At 36.9% G+C, this 22350-nt stretch overlaps 5 protein-coding genes across 6 annotated transcripts; 2 read left to right on the forward strand and 3 right to left on the reverse strand.

Moving 5' to 3' along the window:
• The first annotated feature begins 1440 nt into the window (after positions 1-1440).
• LOC114717226 (fruit protein pKIWI502) lies at positions 1441-5729 on the forward strand. The gene is made up of 5 exons (XM_028902325.1): positions 1441-2091; positions 2833-2932; positions 3038-3133; positions 3223-3303; positions 5428-5729. The coding sequence occupies exons 1-5, from the start codon at positions 1526-1528 to the stop codon at positions 5488-5490; spliced, it is 906 nt and encodes a 301-aa protein (XP_028758158.1). The 5' UTR covers positions 1441-1525; the 3' UTR covers positions 5491-5729.
• A 741-nt stretch (positions 5730-6470) lies between these two features.
• On the reverse strand, positions 6471-8998 carry LOC114717235 (sarcoplasmic reticulum histidine-rich calcium-binding protein). 2 transcript variants are annotated; one of them, XM_028902336.1, is made up of 3 exons: positions 8879-8998; positions 8507-8579; positions 6471-7775 (listed from the first exon to the last, which is right to left on the reverse strand). In XM_028902336.1, the coding sequence occupies exon 3, from the start codon at positions 7748-7750 to the stop codon at positions 6716-6718; it is 1035 nt and encodes a 344-aa protein (XP_028758169.1). In that variant the 5' UTR covers positions 7751-7775; positions 8507-8579; positions 8879-8998; the 3' UTR covers positions 6471-6715. The 2 variants fall into 2 exon arrangements, with proteins under 2 accessions (XP_028758169.1, XP_028758168.1); XM_028902335.1 differs by having other exon boundaries at positions 6471-7809.
• Positions 8999-10210: 1212 nt separating this feature from the next.
• On the forward strand, positions 10211-17395 carry LOC114717234 (vacuolar-sorting protein BRO1). Its single transcript, XM_028902334.1, has 8 exons — positions 10211-11016; positions 11703-12653; positions 13043-13132; positions 13729-13797; positions 15072-15212; positions 15864-15912; positions 16347-16450; positions 16603-17395. The coding sequence occupies exons 1-8, from the start codon at positions 10339-10341 to the stop codon at positions 17110-17112; spliced, it is 2592 nt and encodes an 863-aa protein (XP_028758167.1). The 5' UTR covers positions 10211-10338; the 3' UTR covers positions 17113-17395.
• A 918-nt stretch (positions 17396-18313) lies between these two features.
• Positions 18314-19020, reverse strand: LOC114717239 (beta-amyrin 28-monooxygenase). Its single transcript, XM_028902340.1, has 3 exons — positions 18994-19020; positions 18705-18892; positions 18314-18616 (listed from the first exon to the last, which is right to left on the reverse strand). Exons 2-3 carry the CDS (start codon positions 18885-18887, stop codon positions 18314-18316), a joined length of 486 nt encoding a protein of 161 aa, XP_028758173.1. The 5' UTR covers positions 18888-18892; positions 18994-19020.
• A 30-nt stretch (positions 19021-19050) lies between these two features.
• LOC114717240 (beta-amyrin 28-monooxygenase-like) lies at positions 19051-20587 on the reverse strand. Its single transcript, XM_028902341.1, has 4 exons — positions 20236-20587; positions 19810-20133; positions 19154-19281; positions 19051-19077 (listed from the first exon to the last, which is right to left on the reverse strand). Exons 1-4 carry the CDS (start codon positions 20585-20587, stop codon positions 19051-19053), a joined length of 831 nt encoding a protein of 276 aa, XP_028758174.1.
• Positions 20588-22350: the final 1763 nt, after the last annotated feature.

Consider the following 22350-nt stretch of genomic DNA (forward strand, 5'->3'; position numbering starts at 1 on the left):
TATTTTGGTTTTGGCTTTTTAAATTTTAAATTTGTAATTGTAGTCTTTAGAATTCAATCCGTCTTTAAATTTCAGTCCTTGAAAATGTAATGATATTAAAACCTATCAAGGTATTGTATTGAAAATGGTGTTAAAGTGATAATATAAACTTATTAAATTACATCTACTTGAATCTTGTGTGAATAACATAACTAGTATATAGAGGGGGATCAATTCTCAAGATGTGAATAACTCAACTCCTCAAACGAAAAGTGAGCAACAAAAAAGTGGATTAAACTGTGTTTTGAAAACCTGTTTTTTTTTTTTCTTCTTTCTCTGTTATCCATATAAAATCTATTTAGATATTATATGATGAGTTCATATCATTACTTTAACGCTGTTTACAATACTTCAGTTGATTTTAATATCGTTATACATTTAGGAACTAATGTTTGAAAATGAACTAAATTTTAGAGACTGAAACTATATGTTTCAAATTTGAGGACTAAAACTAAAATGGGACCAAATTTCAAGGACAAAAAATTATATTAATCCAAAATAAAAATAAAACATTATTTGATATTTTGATTATGCACTTTATAATTTAGAATTTTGAACTAATTGTTATGTTTAGAAGACACCTTGTCCAAGTGACTAGAGGGATTACAATTGATCTATTTCATTCCATATTTAACAATTGTTCTATTTTATTTTCAATTGTTCTATTTCATTCTACATGTAACTATGCTTAAGACTTAATATGAAAAAAAAATGAGGGAGGGTTACCTTAAAATTTTTTAAAAAATATAATTATTAAAGAATTTCAATAACAATTTGTAATGACAAATATTTTGTTTGTCATTGAAATTTTTCAGTAATTTTTTTTTTTGCTTGTGACCTAGGTAATTCTCTGAAAAAATAATTCAACTTAAATATTCTCATTTAAAAATAAAATGAAATATAGGGCTTGAATTGAGTTTTGCCTTTTGGCACCCAAAAAGAAGTTTTGGTAGTTAGATTTTTTTTTCAGTGATGTAATATTAAAAAAAAATTAGTTATTTAGTTTTTATAATCATGAGTAAGGTATAACTCAATTTTTGGAATTTAACTTATTTAACTCAATTTTCAAAATTTAGCTATTTAATTTAGTGCCCCTATACTTTTAGAAAATACTTAATTTTTTAAAAAATGATTACAGTTTAAAAGTTGAGTAAAATTTTAAAAACTGAATTAATGGAGTCAAAATCGAATCATCAAGTTATTTCTAATGAACTTAATTTAGTTCACCTTTTGTTAATTGAAAAGCAATCGACCCAACCCAATTTCTCTCCAAAATGATAGGGTCTTGGCCAGTGGCGAGCCACCAGATAACTTGGATGACACGTGGAAGCCGCTTCAGCCTCCCCAGCCAATACGCGCTGAGGGCGACCGTATCACACCCCCCCCCTTAAAACTTGCCGTTCTTCCGTCCACCCAAGTCGGCGGCCAGCCCTTCCGTGACCAGTCTCCTACATTCATATAAGCTTTCATACGAAAGACAACAGCTATGTCACTCTCTCTCTCACCCTCTCTTCCTTCTTCCTCTTCCCTCTGCCCTAATGCGCACCTTAGGCCATCCCTTCCTCCCATGTCTATTCTACGCTGCCTAGCTCATCCCTTCCCACGCCGCCTAAACCTCCGACGCCATCGCTTCGCTTCCGTCGCTGCCGCCGCCGTTAGGCAGGATACCACCGTCTGGACCCCTGCCCCGCTTTCCGAGGTTGAACCTGCAGCGGAGTCCCTCTTTCACGTCACTGTCGACTTGTCCGACTCGCCTGATTTGGCCGCATCTCACACTCGGGCCGGGCAGTACCTCCAGTTGCGAGTTCCTGACGGATCCAAGCCTTCCTTCCTTGCTATCGCCTCGCCTCCGAAGCTCGCTTCGGCCCGTGGCGTTTTCGAGTTTCTTGTAAAGAGCGTGCCGGGATCTACCGCCGAGATTCTATGCGGGTTGAAGAGAGGGGCTGTGGTGGAACTGAGTCAGGTTATGGGGAATGGGTTCGATACGAGTCGGATAGATCCACCTGCGAAATATCCAACGGTTTTTATTTTTGCGACTGGATCCGGAATTAGGCGAGTCTTTACCGAAGTTGCATTTTTGTTTTAAAATGCTAATGCCCAGGATGCTTTTCTTCATCAAATTAGAAGCTTACTTGTAATAACAAGTAGAACGTCGTAGTTGCATGGGTTTATATCTATTCAAATTTGATTCACATTAGTGGTGGATTGGAAAGCTTGATTAAGTTGTCATATTCATCATTATAGGTGGCCTCTGCTTCGTATACCGGCTGAAACTTTAGCTTTTTAACTGAGGCTCTTCGAGGCTTGCCTAGTTGGTTTGAAAAGTTAGTTGAAGGAATTGATAATGGGACAATATAAGCTAACTAAGCAATGCTCTGAAGAGCTCCTTCGTGAGCTCATTCTCTTTGCCACCGGGCACTCAGAATCTTCATTTAAAGCTATTTGAAGTTTGAAATACTTTTATTTGTGCCTCAATATGGGAGCTTCTGATTTTCACTAAAGAATCCATGCCTGGTTACTGAGAAGGTGATATGGGGCTGGAAGGGTCATTTAATGTTCCATGTACACTAATAAATAGATTGCTATAGATTTTACTGGTCGCTTTGTATGCTTCTGTTATCATCTATGCACTATTGTGCATCTATTTGACAAACTAGCATCGAATCCAAGGCTCATCCTGAATGCATGACGGTTGTTCTTCTATTAGCTAAATGTTACCATCAATCCTGGTCCTGTTTTCACTTTCTTTAGTGTTTATTCAACTTGACTCATGTGGTTCCTCCTTATATATAGTCCCATTCGATCACTCATCGAGTCTGGATTTAGTGCTGCTGAGAGATCTGATGTGATGCTTTATTATGGGGCCAGAAACCTTCAAAGAATGGCTTATCGGGTTCGTTCTATCTATTTTCGGGCGTTGGGTTTGAAAGAAAAGCAATAGAACTTTGCTTTTTTAAATTCAAGGTTATTCTAATAAATATATTCTTTATCTTTACAGGATAGATTCAAAGACTGGGAATCTTCTGGTGTTAAGATTGTCCCTGTCTTGTCTCAACCAGATGGTAATTGGACCGGCGAAAATGGCTATGTGCAGGTAATGTTGTGGTCTTGCTTGTAAGCTTAACTCTCTAATTAAAGCTGTAACTCTATTAGTTTACGTTTCTCTTGTAATTGCCTTCACAGGCTGCTTTTACAAGAACCAAGCAAATTACTGATCCTTTGTCCACTGGTGCGGTACTTTGTGGGCAGAAACAGATGACTGAGGTGTGATGCTATTGCTTTGAGCTTTAATTTTCCGTTTTTCTTTATTTGAGCTGTCTCTGCCTATATAAAGTATGAAAATGATGCCTTGTTTTGTTTTGGTTATCTGTCACTCGAGTTTATTGCTGTTATTAGCATAGCCTTCTGGCCATTAAGCCAATGGGACTATCTCACGGAACTCACCAGATGATTTTCTTTCCTAGTTTTTGATAAAGAGTAGGACAGATATGACAATCTAAGTTGCTTCAAGAAGCCAAGCTGATCTGGATTCAGCTGAGATGAAGATTTAACTCATAGCTCTTCAGTTCCTTCACTATTTCCTTCTTAAATTGACTTCAATTACGGCCAACTATCATTGGTGGGGTGATCGATAATGACTGAAAACAAATTGACCGTTGATCATTCAATGATAATCTTAGAATCCAATGAAAATGTGAGCAGATCTCCTTATTTTTGACCTGAGAGGATATGATGATAGCAAGAATCTAACTGAACATTATTATTAATGTTGATGAGAGTAGGTTATAGACCTAAAATTTTTCTTCTCTATTTATCTTGAAATTCTAATCTTTTTAAAAAACAAGAAATTAACTTCATAATACATCTAAAAAGTTGGCATAGTCTGTATAAGAGAATATTTTCTTAAACTCAGGCAACGTTACTCAGTTAACTCTTGTGAAATATATCAGCAGTGACCATAGCAAGAGTTTACTTGGTAGCAATGAAGATGGATGATGTTGAGAGTAAGCTCTGTTGGCAATAGATATAGGCATGATCTATGGTTAATTTGATGAATCATTTTTTATCCCTTCACCCTCGCCTGTTCTCATTTGCACTTGCACTTGCACTTGCACACTAGCACCAGAAGAAAGTGACTCTACATGGTTAGAGCAAGGACAATTGTTTTAGTAAAATAAATTGCATGACATTGATTTCCTCCTCGGGAACTGCTTTTTGGGCAAGCATATGTGATTTTCTTAGTCTAAAGAGCGATCTTGTTGCATGCTGGGAAACTGATGGACTTTAAGAGTGACCGCATCTGATTGTACCACATTAGAGCCTCCCAGTATCTTTGAATATCCATATGAGGAGACCCTGTAAAAACAACCAGTAGTTTGAGACCATAAGGAGAAGTATATGCTCCCATCCACCAAGTGTGATGGGTGTTATCCTTGAAAAACCTAGCCGTTGCTTCCAGCCAAAGGCTTCTTAGTGATTCCATCACATACTGTTTCACAACATCTTCCCTAGGCATCATCATATTTGCTAGGACTTCTGGTTTTAATACGACTACAATCAAATGTGAGTCTCTTGTGCACGGTATTCACTTTTAACCAAGTTGGTCATGATGCCTGTGGCCATAGTGTTGTCATTTAACTTATTGTCCATATAGGTTTTATTCATTTTCCTGATGAACCCTACCATCTGGTATTTAAGACAGAACATATGCAATTTTGACAGGCTAAACTAGTCATAAAGGCTTTTGAACATCTGTTCAGAAATATTTATACTTGTGCTGATACCTGGACTGCTATATATGTCTCTTGGTAAATTGCCATACACGTCTCTGCATTGAGGAATCAATTGCCCAAAAAATCTGCTTACGTTACCTTCCCAGGCTCTGTCTTTTGGGAGACAATCTCCTCCAGGCGTGTCTTGCTAGCCTGACTTGGTGCATCCAAGTTTTGGCTTGAGTTACATGATGATTTCCCTTATGCTGCCTCAGTTAAAAATCTGCTACAAAAGTTGTCTCATTATATCTTTCTGGATATTGAGGTCTCTTGAAGTTCAGTCCAGCAATTTTTTTTTGGGGTGATAATAGTTCAGCAATAAGTTGGAGAGTTTAATTTCAGTCATAATTGTCTTGATCTTGTAGTATCGAAATGTTATCATGTAACTTTAATAACCTGGAACAATTCTCGCAAAGTTCTTGCCTATTCTAGCTTTGCTATCATATTTTGCAAAGAATTAATGGTTAGCGTATGTTATATATGCAACACGATGGAGTAGTACAATTCATATAACCGATCCCATTTAGTGGGGTAATGTTTGTTGTTATTGTTGTATCCTATATATGCAATGCCCTCGTTTCTATGCTGACCTTGCATAATCACTTTGCTGTTGCAGGAAGTGACGTCTATTCTTACTGCTGATGGAGTCTCAAGTGACAAGATTTTGAAAAACTTCTGACAACTCGGCTGAAGTTTTGTTATTGTTGTATCATTGTCACGTTGTAGTGATATAATTATTTGTCCATTGCCACTGCTGAGGATAAAGTATGTCGGCATGGAATGTACAATAAAATTAATTTTGGGAAACAAAGTTCCCATAATAGAATTTGAACACTTTCGGCAACCAAACAGGGGATCAAAATTTTAATAAATATTGATTTTGCACCTACCATCCAAGGACAGTCATGTCTTATTCTATAAATGCATTTATGAGTAGCCAGCACGTAGGAGTGCTCTTAATCTTAATCATGATTGACCTAATATCTAGGGTCGTATGCTCAAGGCCCTGTTGCCTGCCAAGGATCTCTTATGTTCACTCATGTTCACTGCCCGTTAATGGACAAATCAATGCTCTTGGATCTGCAAGGATCATAACCGGCTTAGGAAGTGCCGGCCAAGACAATAAAAAGAATCCGTCCTTTGATGTGCATTGTGTCTTGTTCTTATGTCAAAGTAAAGACGAGGTTCCCCACCTGTTGGTTTTGTTTAGATTTGGTCGTTCAAGCATTCATGATTTTGAATGTCGAAAAGACACTAGTTGCGCACTAAAGTTCTTTCACAGGTTGAGAACTTGAGACGTTAAAAATAGGGTGCGATGGGTTCTTAGAGCCCTAGAAGTCTCAACGTACAGCGAGCTTTTCATTGTGTAAGTCATATTTCCACTATGACACGACGCTCGAATTCATTCTCCCAACCTCTGTTGCACCGGATAAACCGATTTTCTAATTCCAAATTGGAAAGAACAAGGCATAGGAAGAAAACACAAATTGCGTCATTAGTTCTTTGCGCGCACACATATATACACCCACACATTTACGCATATATATATATATATATATATATATATAGAGAGAGAGAGAGAGAGAGAGAGAGAGGGCAGGGGTGTTTATGATTTTTTCCCCTGTTGCTCCGTTGCTATTATTAAGAAGCGAAAAAAACTGAATGAGAATACCTAATATTATTCAGGCTTCCAACAGTCAAAATAACAGCATCGCAACAGGCAACACTGTCAACAGAACAGTCCGATTAGGAACCAGGAACTCTAAATTCAAATTGTCAATAATGCAGATGATAACAAGACAATAATTAAAATTAAACTGGTTTCAGCAAGTTTCAGAACAAACCCCAGATGGTCACTTCAAATAATAATGAAGCATAGGCAACAAATCGTTCATCATAGCTACTCAAACAAGTTCACTGCCATGATCACCCTCATTGTTCTCATCCACGGCTGTATCCGCATGATCTCCATCAGATCTCATAATCACATCTTTGCTTAATTCGTCATGCTTTCCATTCATCTCTGGCAAGTGATGGCAAGGAGAATGATTTCCATTTTTCTCCCCATTCAAGTGGTGTCGATGCCTGTGCTGGTGGTGGTGGTGGTGGTTGTGGCCATGCCTCTTAGTCACTAATCCCCTATAATCTTCATTGTTCTCATCTGATGACTTCCCTATAGATTGGCTTCTTCGGCCATGTCCATTATCATCAGAATCCGATGACCTCATATCCAAACTCTGTGATCTTCTGTGATGTTTATGGTGTCTCCTTCGGCTTTTCTTGTGATAAGCAGTATCATTTTCATCATTTGACAAGTCCGATTCACTAGATTCAGATCTTCGGTGGCGTTTATGATGCTTTTTATGACTCTTTCTAGAAGCCCGACCCTCTTCATCACTAGAGAAGTCTGAGTCACTTGATCGTGATACAGCTCGGCATTTGTGTTCTCTTGAGTGCTTTTTCCTCTTGCTTACCTCATCAGCACTAGTGTCTAAATCACTGGAATCTGATCTTGAACCTCTATCTCTGTGCTTCTTGCTTTGCTTCTTCTTCCTTCTCCTCTCTTCCTCAGAGATACTATCATACTCATCACTGCTGTCACTAGATTCTGAGGACCGTTTCTTCGTCTTTCTCTTGGATTTCTTCCCTTTCCTTTTATCATGGTCACCCAAGTCAGAGTGAGTATGCTTCCTATGCTTCCTGTGAGCTCTTCTACTGGACTTCTTATACTCACCATCACTGTCATAATCCGACTCACTATCAGAGCCAGATCGTTTTCTATGTTTAGCAGCCTTCAACTTCCTCTCTTTAGCTTCAGCATCAGCCTTGGCCTTAGCAGCAGATTCCAGTTTCTGCTCCCATTTCAAAGGAGCCTCCTTTCTGTCCATAATTCTCTTCTTCTTCTCCTCCACAAGCTGGAGGAATCTCTTGGCGTCCATTTGTATTTAAAAACCAACTCAACAACTGCATTTTGGTAAAATGATGACCAGAAGGGCATCTCACAGAAGAGAAAAAACAAAGTTAGTTCGACAATCAAGTCATAAAATGGAACGAGTTCAAGGAAGTCAAACAAAATAAATGTTTGATTATTTATTTTCTTCATTATACATGCAAAACATGTGACTTTCATTAAAAAATCAAGGTCGTCACTGAAATGATGCAACAAAAGCGAAATAATAAAATTAAAAGTCAAGGGACTCGAACAAACATTGATTTTGTCAGAAGTGCAGGCTCTACCTTAAGATTTTTAAACAAAAGCTTAAATGAATAATGATCAAACGTACATATTATACATATTTTAATGTTTTGCCTAAAATTATACCACGCGAGAAAAAAGGACAGCTCTCTATGAATCTATCGTAAATGGGGAAATGAACAAGTTGAGATCATTTACACAATAACACAGGTTACCACCATTTAAGCCTTAAGAGAAACATAAGAAAGCAACACCAATTCTACAGTAGTGGTTCTTATTCTCAATCTCCCATAAAACCACTCAGCATATTGAGCTTTACATGGAAAAAATCTTTAAAGCCTATGAACAATCATAGTAATAAATCATCTCGAAGCAAACACCGCATGATTATGACAACTAAGATTTCCACATAGCAAATCCAAATCTCACAAGGATATGTTATGCAAATAAACATCTTTAGAGTCAACGTACAAAAGCAAATTTAACCTCCTATTCCTACCTTATATGTCCGAGAGGAAAAGCCTGTGGCAGCACTCTACCCCAAACCAAGGGATTGAAGTCTCAGAAGCAACCTGGAGCAAATCAATTGTATATTGAATAATGTTATAATACACATAAAAGATAACAAAAATCCAAAAAATTTACAGAAACCACCGCAAAGAAATTTCCTTATACTAGCAATACATGAGCACCGCGCATCAAAGGACAGAATGAATCCATCACAAATTGAAGGATAGTTTATCAGATCTTTACATCAAATACGAAACAAAACTAACGCACCACAGGAAACCCTAATGCTCAACGACAAACAAAAAGTAAACCCAAGATCGGCGAAGAAAGGAATCAAACTGAACAAGGATAGAAGGCGTACCAGAAAGAAGAAGCAGACGAGATTATGGGTCTCCTTCTCCTTCAAGAGTTGGCCGAAAGGGCTTGACTTTAGGAACCCCGCGCCTCGTCCTTTCCAGAAACGTCCAAAGCAGAAGAAGCAGCGATTTGCTATGGCTTGGCGTGCACTTATAGCATAGATAGGCCGACAACGCGCTTGCATTGAACCGGACCGGGTACAAGCGAACGTTGACTAGTGGGGATAAGATGTAATTAAAGAAAGTACCGGGGCAATTTGACAATTTCTCAACATAAATCCTGATTCTTGTCTTGTCCCTTGTTAGGAGAGAAGCTAACCTAGAAAATGATTGACCAGGTAAACAAATATAAAATCAAATATGAAAATAAGTGCAATTTATTTTCAAATTTATATAGATATATAATTTTTTAATGGAGAAATCTAAACATAAAAACACTCACCCTTTTCAAAGAAAAGTAACTACACAATCCACAACTTATAAAAGACTCAACAAAATTTACAGTGTCTTTTTAAGGTAGGTGTATGTGTTATTAGATGAAAAGGCCCTTGACAATGAGTTCCACTTCAATTACCTGTAATTTTCTTTTTGGGGGGGAAGATTTACATAAATTCTTATAAGATACATGAAGAGATATTACAACCTTTTAAGTTTTGCATAAATGAAGAGTTATTTCAATTAAATCCTACCAATGCTCAAATCTGACCCTGACATATAGCCATTTGAAAAAAAAAAAGAAGGTAAGATTCGCTATTTTTTATGTGAAAAGATTCACATTTTATTTTTATATATTATATTAAGTTCCTTTTTAAACAATAAGTTGTATTGTTTATTTTTACAGGAGAGATTAAATTTTATATTGCTATTCATTAGATATATCATATATACATTAGGGAAATTAGTAAGTTAATCACTTAATCTAATATGCTACCGCCTCTGGTCCTATAGTTGACTAATTGGAGGAGATTAAGGAAATAAGTTGAGTTTGTTATTTGTCCTAAATAGGTGTTGTTTTTCCTAAAATATCCTTATTAATCAAGTGTATTGACTATAACTATAATTATTAAAATGGTTCCTTTAGAAAAAAATGTATAAATATGAGAGACAAAATAGATTAGGGTCTTATATTTAGAATCTAAATAAAAATTAAATAGGATCTTGTATTAAGAACTGGAAGTACTATTTTATTTATGTAAATGGCTTCATTTATTGATTTACCTCTGATTTTTCTAGTTGCCTTTGGGACTAAGTTAGAGTCTCCGACGAGAAACCTTTTTTGTTTAAAATAAAAAATAAAAAACCAGAAAAACCTAATGCTGGGAGATTGACTGATGCCGAGTGGACGAAAGATTGGGGGATTTTTTTTTCCTTCCCGTTCTCCTCCAATTGTTTTGATCATTCCCTTGGAAATTTTCGTTTCTCTGTGATTTCCATTCGTCTTTGTGATCCATTTTTTCCCACAAACATGGCTGCATCGTCGTCTACTGCGGCCACCACCAACATCATGCTCGCCATCTTCGAGAAGAAGACGAACTCGACCGATCTCTATCGGCCTCTTCGCAACTACGTCGCTTTCCACTACTCCGAACGCGAGGCCCACAACATCGAAGACGACCTCCAAACCCTTAAGCAACTCCGTTCCGACCTCGAGCGCCACTCTGACCCTTCCCTTACGGCTCGCCGCGACCTTCTTCAATCCTACTACAGAGCTCTGTGCCTTGTGGAGACTCGTTTCCCCATATCTTCTGACCCAGATCACGTCAATACTCTCAGCTTTGTGTGGTTCGATGCGTTTAAGCCCAAATTGAAGGCCACCCAGCAGAATATTCACCTTGAGAAAGCCGCGGTCTTGTTCAATTTGGGTGCAGTTTATAGTCAAATTGGGCTATCCTATGATCGGAATACTGTTGACGGCCGTAGGCAGGCCTCGCATGCGTTTATCGCAGCTGCTGGGTCGTTTGCTTACTTGAGGGATAATGCAGCCATGAAGGCGTCAATTGGGAGTTCTACAACAGTGGATTTGTCTGTTGAGTGCTCGGGAATGTTGGAGAGGTTGATGCTGGCTCAAGCACAAGAGTGCGTGTTTGAGAATACCATTGCAAAAGGAAGCACCCCGGTGGTTTGTGCGAAGATCTCTAGGCAGGTATGTAGATTTATTGGGCCCGCTTGTTAAGTAAAATTTGATTAAACTTTAGCCATTTAATTATAGGAGCTCTGGCTATGCAGTTAGATTGCTCTGAGTGCATGCATTAGCCAATGGGTCTGTTGAAATTTTTGCGTTTCTGATTTTACATTTCGTTGGTGTTGATAGCTTTCCTCCGACTCATGGTCCTGATAGAATGAACTATGTTTTATGTGATTGTTAACGTGTACGCAATTAAACTCGAGGTGTGATGCATATAATCATGGCGATAACTTGTTTTGTTTCTGATTGGCACTGAAGTGGTCAAATATATCTTAAAGCTGATTGAACCTAGATTTCTTCAGCAATATAATTCTAATTGGCCATTATTGATTTTGATTCGTTACAATTGATGAGATCTTGTTACATGTCTGCCTTTGGGAAATAGGATATTATTCATATCAACTGTGCCACAAACTAGGATGCTCTTATACTGGCTAAATACTGTAAAATAATAGTTTGTGTGGTGTACTAGTATTAATTTTGACATGCACTGGAAATAATGCACATGATTCATGCAAATGTTACTTTGAAAGGTGGTTGTTTGACAGCTTTGCCTTTTGATCATGCTTTTTGTAAGGAGTACTTTTTTGGGCGTTTCCTTCATTTTGGGGTTGAAGAACTAATGCATACATCTGATATTTTAGGTTGGGCTATACTATGAGGAAGCTTTAGCTGCATTGAACGTTGCTCCTCTAAACCAGCATTTCGACAAGTCTTGGTTAGCTCATGTGCAGCTAAAGGCAGCTCTATTCTTTGGAGAAGCTTGCTATAGATATGGATTAGAGCTACATGAGAAAGAAGAGATAGCAGAGGAGATTGCAAGACTGAGGAGTGGGGTTAATGCACTAATTGAAGCAAAGAAAAGCTCAAAGGGTGCTCCCGCACAAATCCTAGACGCAATTAGTAAGTTAGAGGCCAATCTTAACCGAAACCTTGAAAGGGCTGTTAAAGAGAATGATAGAGTTTACCTCATGAGGATTCCTTCTCCCAGTTCCTTAGCACCTCTTCCTGCTTTTTCCATGGTGAAGCCAATGGCAATGAATGAAGTGTTGGATGCTAGTAAAGAGAAGATGTTTGCAAGTCTTGTTCCTGACAGCAGCGCAAAATCACTCTCCAGGTACACTGAGATGGTAGATGAAATTATAAGAACCCAGGCTGAAAAATTGCAACAAGCCAGCGAGTTAACTCGAATAAGACTAAAGGAAATGGAGCTGCCTGATTCTATTCTTGCTTTGGAAGGAAATTTAACTCTACCAACACATCTTAAAGAAGATGTGGAGGCCGTGCAGATCAGTGGGGGTCCTGCTGGTTTGGAAGCAGAATTACAGCAGCTTAAGGATCTAAGGAGGGTAAATCAAGAAATGTTAGTCCAGACAGAGGACCTGTTGCAGAAGGAGGCAAGAGAAGATGCCCAATTTAGAAGCCAATTTGGGACAAAGTGGACTAGGCCTCAATCAAGCACTTTAACAAAGAACTTGCAGGATAGGTTAAATAGATTTGCAGGTAACTTGAAGCAAGCTGCAGAAAGCGATGGCCGGATTGAGCGTGCAGTTAGAGAACATGCTGCACTTATGGCTATCCTTGACAGTCGTCCGGTAAATCATTGATCTCTTTATGTTGTTATCTTGAGTTGTTTGCATGTTTGCAGTTGTTTTCTATGAATTTTATCTCCTAAAAACAAGTTCATTGTTACTTGAATATTATTTTTTCTGGAAATATTTGTGCATTTTAACATGCATGCGTTCCATTTTCTTTCATCAGAACTTTTTTTAATGTTTCATTTTTAATTTCAGTATATATTGTGCTTATGCCAATTGATGACTAAATATAATTAGAGAATAGAGCATTTTGATATGATGAATTATTACCAAAATCATGCATCCCTGAATGTCCTTTGTCTACTCCAACGCAAAATTTATTGCATTAGTAAGTTTGATTAGTTCTTGGTTCGCTCATATCTGTAAATATCCTTTTCTTTTGCCAGATTGAATCTGCACTCCCTTCCTTGGCGAGGCCAATAATGTCTTTAGACGCCAATGAAGATGCTATTGTGGGGTCTCTCAAGCAGAGCTTGGTATGTTGTTTTTATTAGCGCAGCACGCTGTTATTGTATGTGATGTTTTTCAGGAATGAAGTCCATAACCATTTTTTTAGTTTCTAATTTAAATTAATTTGTTGTTGTATTAACTTCTGTTAAAATTTCTGTTGGGATATTTTATATAATAATGGATTTTTTTAAATTTTATTTCCAGTTTCTATTATTTTTTCCTTTTTTACTTCAAAAAAATCCATCGTTTGCAATGCTATTAAGTGCACTTCTTTCCTTAATTTATTATCCAATTTCAGGATGACCAAAATAACCGGGCATGGAACAGTTTTTTTCCGACTCTCCTTATATATTAAAAGGACCTTCATAGGCTCAAAGGTCACAACCAAGTTTGTTTTTGACTTGAGAATTTATGAGAAATAACATGTCAAGGCCTTTTCAATTTACTTTCAAAATGCTTACAACAAAACTTTTCTTCGTTTGACCGGGGCTGTAAAATTAAGACTGACTTAACTCTTCTCTTTTAAAATTAGCATCCATTGCATTTTAAGATTCTTGTCAAACTTCGGGCAAAAAAAAGAAAAGGAATTCTTGTTAAATTTGGTGCTCACTCACTGATGCAGAGGCAACTTGAAAGTCTGGGAGCTCAAAGGGCTGGCCTTGAAGACATGCTTAAAGAGATGAGAAGAAAGGTTTGCCTAACTTGTATTTACTTTTCTTCCATTTTTGTTCTTGTTCTATGGGCATGGGTTTTCTTTCTATCTAGATGTATTCTTTATACTCGAAAATTGTATTGTTGAAATGTTGGGTTTTGCCGTTTTGCCCTTTTATAACCCACAGTTCCATCATATAATGACGTTGTTCACCCCTGTTTGCATACAACATCAATATCAATGCTTTCATTCTGTTTTGGCTTCAACTATGGAAGGGTCTTTAGAGATGTATATAGGGTTCAGTCACTGGGCTTGAAAGAGTGCTCCACTCCCTCCCTTCTCTTAACAAAAGCATGGGATTGGGGAACCCATCTGACCTCTTCGAAGTTTGCAGTCCACTGTGATTTTATATTTCGTAGTAAATTACACTTCTTCTCTTGAAACCTATTTCATGATCCTCCTTTTTGCTTTTGAAAATCTATAATCTCCTCCAGAACCAAAAGATGCACTACAACTACTTCTGCCTCAAACGAGCTACAATTAATCCTATTCTGACTAAACATGCGTACATTTACTATAATATATGTGGCCAATAAGTATTAAATATCTACTTGGCTAATAGAAATATTCTATTTTCTAAATTTGAAATAAATCAATTAATGTTATAGTTTCCAACAGAAAATAACTGACATCAAAATGTATGAAAAATGTATTCTTAGATGTTATATTTGAAAATAACTGACATCAAAATGTATGAAAGTATTCTTAGATGCAAAGGAAAGGGCCATTATTCGTAGGGGAATTTTGGTCATATTATATCTCTAGAAAATATTTGTGTATATTTTCAAAATAGAGGGGAGGAGTGGATTTGTGTATATATCAAGAGACAGTGTAATGACAGGGACTGACTAGTATGGGTTGCCTCAGTTTGATGTCCTCCTTGGATCTTATCCTTTGGTGTTGGAGAAGTATGATTTGAGGAAATGGAGTATACTTGAACGGATGAGAGTCTGTGATTCTGATAATTATAGTGCAAGTATATTTTCCCTTCTTTTCATTATCCCTTTTTTAAACTTTTCTATTCGATATTCTGCACTATAAATGATGTCCAAGGAAGACAATATATAGTACTTCATGACTTGAGCTACTTTTAGTATGCTGATACAAGTTTAAATTAGTGGTTTAGCTATTGCTTATTACACCCTGTTTTCTATTTCTACTGTTGGGTTCATGCCATGTGCCCTCCATTCCGGGGACCTATTACACACACTAGAAAAAATTTCTTCAGCGTGTATTTCTATATTTATCATCAGGATGATATACTACCCAAGTTGATGACGTCGACTGGTTCTCATGAGGATCTTTTTAAGAAAGAGATAACAAAATATGATCATATATGTGAAGAAATAGCTCAAAACATTGATGCACAAGAGCAGTTGTTGCTGCAGATTCAGGTATCTCTCTATCCATCCGACTGTTGTAGGATAGATATGTTGGCTCTTTATTCCTTGCATTAGAGGAGAAATGTGTCTAACAATTTGGTATTTTTTTTTTGTCCTTTTGCTGCTGCCTTGATTGCAGTAAACTACTTTTTCCTGTATGTTGGTTAGTCACGAGGATTATATGTACTAGATTCATCTCTAGCATAGATTTTGACTGCAATTAATATTGATGAATACAAGTTCACATTTAATGTATTTTACTTTGGAAAATTATGCATCCACTCCTTAAGGTTTGGATGAAGAACAAAAATCTTCCTTATTATTTTCAATAATATTTATCTTTGCAACCCCCCATCAAGACGCTCACACACAGCTCAGTTATTTGCCCATTTTTGCAATCTATGCTTCAGGCTATGTTCATTTAATTGTGTTAGGGACAATATAGGAATTTTAAGGGCCATGCTCTTAATCACCAGGGAGGTTTGGGTTATCTGTGTTAACTTAATTATGCTACAAGCAAAGTAGGCATGCACAAAAGTTCTCTTTCTGGTTCTGTTTGTGCATTGATTTACCCCCCTGCTATTTCCTATGAATGGTGATTTCTTCGAGGAAACATGGAAAGTTGATGACTCACTTCTGATATTTATTATTCATTGATCACAGGATCAAAATGATGAGTTCTCTGCTATCTTTAATCTTGAAGATTACAGAGGTAGGTCTTATCTGGTAGTTTCTTGTGCATCTGATTATATCTTCTCTTAAAACTTATCACCGTGCAGACGAAGTTTGATTTGCTTTCAGATTGTGGTCATTAATGAGTGAAAAGTGTGGCTTCTGCTATGCTATCTGTGCTCTACAGTTGGAGAAATTTGAGATGAGTGTAATTAGCAAGTGCAAAATACTATATAATGAACCATTAGTTTTGCTGCTAGCCTTTTTCAAGGATAAGTATCTACTTAGATTAAAGTCAATTTTGGTCCTTTAGTCCAGTGTTAGAGAAATTTCTCGATTCTTATAATACATTCTGTTTAACCTGTGATTCATGAAAAATTTAAGCTTTTCCTCTTCAAAGGCTAATGCATGTTTTTCAGAGAGTCCTCGCTTCTTTTATGTCACTTGTTCATGGTTTTCTCTTATCTATTTCAGCTTCGCGTGAAAAATGCTACAAGCAGATTGAAGCTGCCATAGCAAAGTACCGAGAAATAAAAGACAACGTCAATGAAGGGTTGAAATTTTATGTTACGCTGCAGGCAAGAATTTTTCAGATACTGCTGTTTAACATTGTTTCAACGATCTCATTGTTATTTTCAAATCATTCATATTTTTTTTCTGTTTGTGTATGAATAGTGCTATTAAAGCAAATGTTGGTCATGTTACAATATGAAATTTCTCTGTTCGATAGGATGCAATCACAAATGTAAAGCAGCAGTGCAGTGACTTTATAATGACCAGAAACATCCAGTGCAGGGAAATGATTGAAGATGTTCAGAGACAAGTGGCTGGTCTCAGTTTCCAGGATACCAAAACCACTGCCCCCTCTAGCAGTGGCTACCTTTCAATGGGACACCAGCCTCAAAGATCCTATCCGCCAGATTCTCGCCCCCAAACTGGATATTATCAGCCGCTGCCTGAACAGCCATCAGCTGCTGGATATGCTCAACCTCCTCCATATGGCTCTGCACATCAGCCACCGCCTCCTTACCACATGCCACACCCATCAACCGCCCCCTATCCTTCTCAGGTCCCCCAGCAGCAACCAGCAGGCCATGACTATGGCCAACCTGCATATCCTGGATGGCGTGGCCCATACTATAATGCGCATTCTCAACAACCTTCTTCAGTTCCTCGGCCTCCTTATACCATTCCAGGTCCATATCCTCCCCATCAAAGTGGCTACTATAAGCAACAATAGTGTGCAACCCCCTGGCTGAAAAATAGTATTCTTTGTGATTGATGAATAAATTTCAGTTGGATACTCGGCCTATGATCTTAAAACCTTAGTCATGAGTCTGTTTGGGCCTTTGGGGACCATCATTGTATTCCTGTTCTTTTGGTTTGCTTCATCCTAAGGTTACGAAATGTATAACTAATTCAAGTATGAACTTATGTATAGTTTGGTGATCTGTATCTAGTTTTGAGGGCAGACTTTTTTTTTTCCCCCCACCTCAAAAGGAGACTGTTCTGATTGAAGTACATTTATTGCTTAAAGTGGGATAGAGTTTCACCTAAAAAAAACTAAAGCAGGCTAGAGAGATAAAGAAACAGTGGATATTTCGTTTGAGGGAATTAGAGACCTGAACTCTCTCTCCACCAGGTTGCAGGCGTCCTTGTATAGTTTGTTTTCGCTCTATACAGTGCATTGGAGTCTATGATGGCGCCCAAGTTTGGTTACCTGGCGACTTTGGCGTTCGTTTGGCTTAATTTACTTTTGTCTTTTGCTAGACGCTCCCTAACACAGGACAAACGTTGCCAAGTGAATGTTGTTTTCAAACTCAGTAGATTGTCTTCTGAATTTATTATGTGCGCTTGCCTCACTAAAGTATGATTTGGTGCCTATCAACGTACTTGCGGACTGAATCACGTGTATGAAAATCGGAGCAACCATTACCCACACACACACACACACAGACATAATATGTTTTAATTTCGTCTCCATTTGAACTTCTACTAAAATAAAATCTTTGATGTTTGTATAACAAGCAGTAACTCCTAGTTGCATCAAATGTGTGCATTCACACACGCTTACATACACTTTTTAAAGAACAGTTGACCGAATTATGTTGATTAAAAAGTTGACTAAAATTAGTTAAAATATGATGTGATTTATTTTTTAAAAGCGCCTTTATTATTTGAAGATAAAAATGATAAAATAAATAAATAAATGTTTGGGATTTTCAAAATGTAACAGGCGGATTAAAAAATACGTAGCTCATAAAAAGAAACGGGGGGGAAATGGTTGTTATTACTTCCCAGAGTAGGGTAGCAATATTTATTTCAAGATCAAGGTTGTTTCCAGGTTCATTGGTTCTGAGTTCTGACTCTGGAGTTCATCCATGTTCACCTCAAGAGGCCAGCAACTTAAAACCTGGGTCCCCGAGCTGGAAAGGTAGGGCCTATTGGGAACAACGCTCAAGTCGCACCCGAAACCCTTCAGAGGGCAAGGGATGCATGCTTGCTGGAACCTTAGGAGGATTGACATTATTAATGAGTTCCCATTTGAAGAAGGTGACAGCATAATGAAGATAAATGAGCATTTGAAGCTTTGCAAAGTCTTTTCCAGGGCAAATTCTTGGACCCCCTCCGAATGGCACATTCAAGAATGGCGGTATCTCACTCTCAAATCTTGTTGGATCAAACTTCTCTGGCTCTCTGAATATTTCTGGGTCGTTATTGGTTGAGCTCACTGTCCAATATATCTGCAGCACAAATTGTAAAACAAATCACAGCTCTGAAAGAACATTAAGAATCCAAATCCAGCTCCATGACTAACCAATTTAAACCTACCTTCCATCCTTCAGGAATGGTGAAGCCCTCGTATGTAATATCAGTTGTGGCTACCCTAAAGGTTCCTTGAAGAGGAGGGACAAGCCTCATCACTTCCAATAACACATTCCATGAATATTTCATCCTCTGCATATCATTCCATGTAAGACTCTCTCCTGCTTTCTTAGACCTAGCAATCTCCATTTGCTCTGTTCTTATACAACAACACACATTATCATTAAAAACTCAGAAGAAAAACCGTTACTAATCTGTGATAACATGTTGTGCTAATTGATTAGATATATGTTACCATCTCTGATCCTTTGGTAAACTTGAGGGTATTGTCCCAGATATTTCATGGCGAATGTCAAAGCGACGGAGGCAGAGTTAAAAGCTGCAGTAATCAAACCCATAACCATGCCAGCAACTTCATTATCTGATTTCACCTTCCCAGCGGGATCTGCCCTAACCATCAGAAACGACAATATATCTGAAGGCTTTTCCCCTTTACAAATCCTTTCTCTCTTCTCTTCCATCACCTTCAAAATCTCATGCTTTACAGCTTTTGCACTCTTCATGGCTCGACCAAACTTGGTCCCTGTAATTCATAGCAAGTTAGCCATTATAATATTGCTTAGAAGTGATTTTCCCAAAAACCATCCCAAACACACACACACACACACACACACACATATTTGGTGCCCGAACCGACTTTTTTATTTCAAACATGTTATTACCTTCGGTTTTCAATATAAGAACTAATTGCAGTTGAATTTCGTGTTAAATATAAGATCTCAATTTATTTTGTCTCTTATTTTTTCCCAAATGTCCCTATTAATTATAACAATTCCTACAAGGGATAATTCTAATATCCAATGCATATGATTGGAGATGATAGTTTAGGGAGGCCGATACATTTATACAAATAACCAATTAACTAATTTCTTTGATATTCTGAAATTAGTTATCTAGCTCTTATATTAAAGACAAGAGATGTTATTTACTTATGTGAGACCAAGATGTTGATAAGGCCATTATCATGTCTTTATTTCTCTTTTCAGTTTTCACTCTAAGAAACTTTAAAACGACAGTGTCTACATATATATAACAGCACAAGGACAAATACCTGGAATATCATAAGGAAGAACGTTGAGGCCATGTGCGATATGGCCAAACCACTTTGCCATCTTAGCCAAACGTTCAACGTCACTTTCAAGACCTATGAACAGTTTGGTGGCTATCCCCACTGTAAGAAGCTCGATCAGCCCATAAACCTCAACCTCTGATTTCCCAAACCACTTCCTCTCAAAGTGCTTCTTCGTCATGCCATCTATGATCGAAGCATAAGCCACCAGAGCTTCCTGGCTTATCAGCACCGGCGCTCGAATCACGTGCTTCTCAGATCTCCGAGAAATGGTGGCTCCGTCGCTTGAATTTGTCCGATCCTTGCCTGGTGAAATATATTTAAAACAAAGATATATAATACAATGAAGTAGAGAACTTCAGAATCTGCATTAAGTATACACATAGACACAAACACACACATATATACCTCGAAAGAGTTTCTGCATGGCGGTGGTGCGCCATGCGGTCATGAGCTTTTCTTCATTTGCAGCGATGAACTTGTGACCGGAAGTGCCACAGAGGACGGCGGTGGGTTGGCCGTGGAGATTGGTTTTGAAGATTTTGGGAGAGTACTTTTGCATTCTGAGTTTGATGAACTGGTGAGGGTCGGAGAAGAGGAAGTCGTAGGTTTCTCCGATGAAGGGCCACCCAAGACTGCCAGGTGGAAGCTTAAGCTTCCCATTGCGTTTGCCATGGGACTTTGCCTGTGAGCTGCAAGCACTGAAGAAGAAAAGCAGAGTGAGGACGATGACACACACTGAGAACAAAAGAGGCTCCATTGTGCAGTGCCTTTTCAACACCAATATTTAGTTCTATGTAAATGGATAGATACACACACACACACAAACACATGTATCACAAAGAAAAGTGATGATAGATCAGGTTTGGCTTTGTAAACATAAATTTCAACGAAATGACCAATATACACAATAACGTCATTTCATTGTGTCTTCTTCAAGATTCTCTTTTGGGCCCAAAAAAGCCTAGGATTCTTCTAAAGTAAAAAGTAAAGAAGATATTGTCAAAGCCAACTATTTAGAAAACAAGGAAAAACACCTACTCAACTTTAAAGAGACAAATAGTCATACTAATCACTTTTGTAATGATTTTTACTATTCATATCAAACTTCATCAAAATCATTTATTTGTTATTATGAAATTCTGCACGTATTCTTTTGTCATTTTTCTTTAAAACTATTGGAACCAAAACAAAAGTTAGATCAAATTGTAAAAATCAACAATTAATGACAAATCATTCATCATTCTGATATTTTGAACATAAATTGCACTCCTCCCATCCTTAATATAAACTATTTAATTAATTTGAGTTTATAAATAAAACTAAATAAATGATTTAATTCTAAGGGCATGATATCTTTAAAATACCTTTATAAGTACATGAATTACTACTTTTTTTTTTGGCCAACTATATGAATTACTACTAGTTTGAATAAATAATAAATATAAAAATATATTAAATTGAAACCTTACATTTAATATTAAAATTAAGTGAGGAGTAATTTTTAGAAGAAAAAAACTTATGTCAAGTTAGTTATATCTATTATATCAAGTTCTACAATCATATATGGTTGTGTGTCTAAGAAAGAAAAAAACTGATGTCAAATTGCTTATATCCAATATATCAAATTTTTCCACATGACTATGTATCCCTTTTTGTTTCATATGGATTTCTAATTAAATGTTAATATTTTAAAAAATGACACATGGTCATATGTGATTAAAAAACTTAACATAATAAATATAAGCAACTTGATATAAATATTCTACTTTTTAAAATCTTTAGTTGTGTGCACAACTGAGTATTGTAAGGCTTTAGTCTATTTCATCCTCTTGTAATAAATGAAGTGGTTGTCATTATTAGATATCATTATGAGAGTAGTTGATAATTGTGAGTAGTTCTGATTATTAAATGTCAAGTCATAATGACGTCTATTATTACATCTACCCATCATAATGATGTGTACTTTATTAACACTGACAAACATGCTTGCTGACATCAAATTTTCATAATTACCAAAAGGAATAAGATCTTTATATATGAGAATTAATTTATACAGTAAAATAACTAAAATTATTTACAAGTATTTTGTATAATTTACATGATGTTTTGCTTGATACACGTATAATAGGCTTGTCACAATTGATTAGAAGGTCTCCTACAATGTCTTAAAATCTAAATATTTTAATATTTGTGTAAGGTCTCTCACAAGCCATGAAAAACCAATTGTAAAATTTGGCAAACTTTTTTGTTAATTAAATAGTGCTTTTTCTAAATTATGTGAAATTTTGTTTGTAAAATTAGGATCCACATGTTTCATTTTTCAACTTCATGCGGGTAATCTTGTAAATCATAAAAAAAAAAAAAAAACAACTTGTGAATTAAACAAGACTTTTAGTGAATTATGTAACATCACTTGTGAGCAAACTTTTTATCATTTTAAAATAATTGTTCATAAGAATCCTAGTCCTTATTAAAAATCATGCAAATTGTAGATCCTTTATAATGATTATATATTTATGT

This window comes from Neltuma alba, unplaced genomic scaffold (genome assembly GCF_004799145.2).
Source record: "Neltuma alba isolate B1F8T4 unplaced genomic scaffold, ASM479914v2 tig00011720_pilon, whole genome shotgun sequence".
Lineage (NCBI taxonomy): Eukaryota > Viridiplantae > Streptophyta > Magnoliopsida > Fabales > Fabaceae > Neltuma > Neltuma alba.

Excerpts from the sequence above, each read along its gene's own strand:
- LOC114717235 (XM_028902336.1), bottom strand. The coding sequence starts at position 7,750 with ATGGACGCCAAGAGATTCCTCCAGCTTGTGGAGGAGAAGAAGAAGAGA.
- LOC114717240 (XM_028902341.1), bottom strand. The coding sequence starts at position 20,587 with ATGGAGCCTCTTTTGTTCTCAGTGTGTGTCATCGTCCTCACTCTGCTT. Across the intron at positions 20,134-20,235 it reads CATGCAGAAACTCTTTCGAG|GCAAGGATCGGACAAATTCA; the intron begins GTATATATGTGT and ends ATATTTCACCAG. Across the intron at positions 19,078-19,153 it reads ATATATTGTCGTTTCTGATG|CTTTTAACTCTGCCTCCGTC; the intron begins GTTAGGGCAGAT and ends TGATTACTGCAG.
- LOC114717226 (XM_028902325.1), top strand. The coding sequence starts at position 1,526 with ATGTCACTCTCTCTCTCACCCTCTCTTCCTTCTTCCTCTTCCCTCTGC. Across the intron at positions 2,092-2,832 it reads GCGACTGGATCCGGAATTAG|TCCCATTCGATCACTCATCG; the intron begins GCGAGTCTTTAC and ends CCTTATATATAG. Across the intron at positions 2,933-3,037 it reads TTCAAAGAATGGCTTATCGG|GATAGATTCAAAGACTGGGA; the intron begins GTTCGTTCTATC and ends TTATCTTTACAG.
- LOC114717234 (XM_028902334.1), top strand. The coding sequence starts at position 10,339 with ATGGCTGCATCGTCGTCTACTGCGGCCACCACCAACATCATGCTCGCC. Across the intron at positions 12,654-13,042 it reads CTATCCTTGACAGTCGTCCG|ATTGAATCTGCACTCCCTTC; the intron begins GTAAATCATTGA and ends TTCTTTTGCCAG. Across the intron at positions 15,913-16,346 it reads TAATCTTGAAGATTACAGAG|CTTCGCGTGAAAAATGCTAC; the intron begins GTAGGTCTTATC and ends TATCTATTTCAG.
- LOC114717239 (XM_028902340.1), bottom strand. The coding sequence starts at position 18,887 with ATGGAGATTGCTAGGTCTAAGAAAGCAGGAGAGAGTCTTACATGGAAT. Across the intron at positions 18,617-18,704 it reads CCATTCCTGAAGGATGGAAG|ATATATTGGACAGTGAGCTC; the intron begins GTAGGTTTAAAT and ends TTTGTGCTGCAG.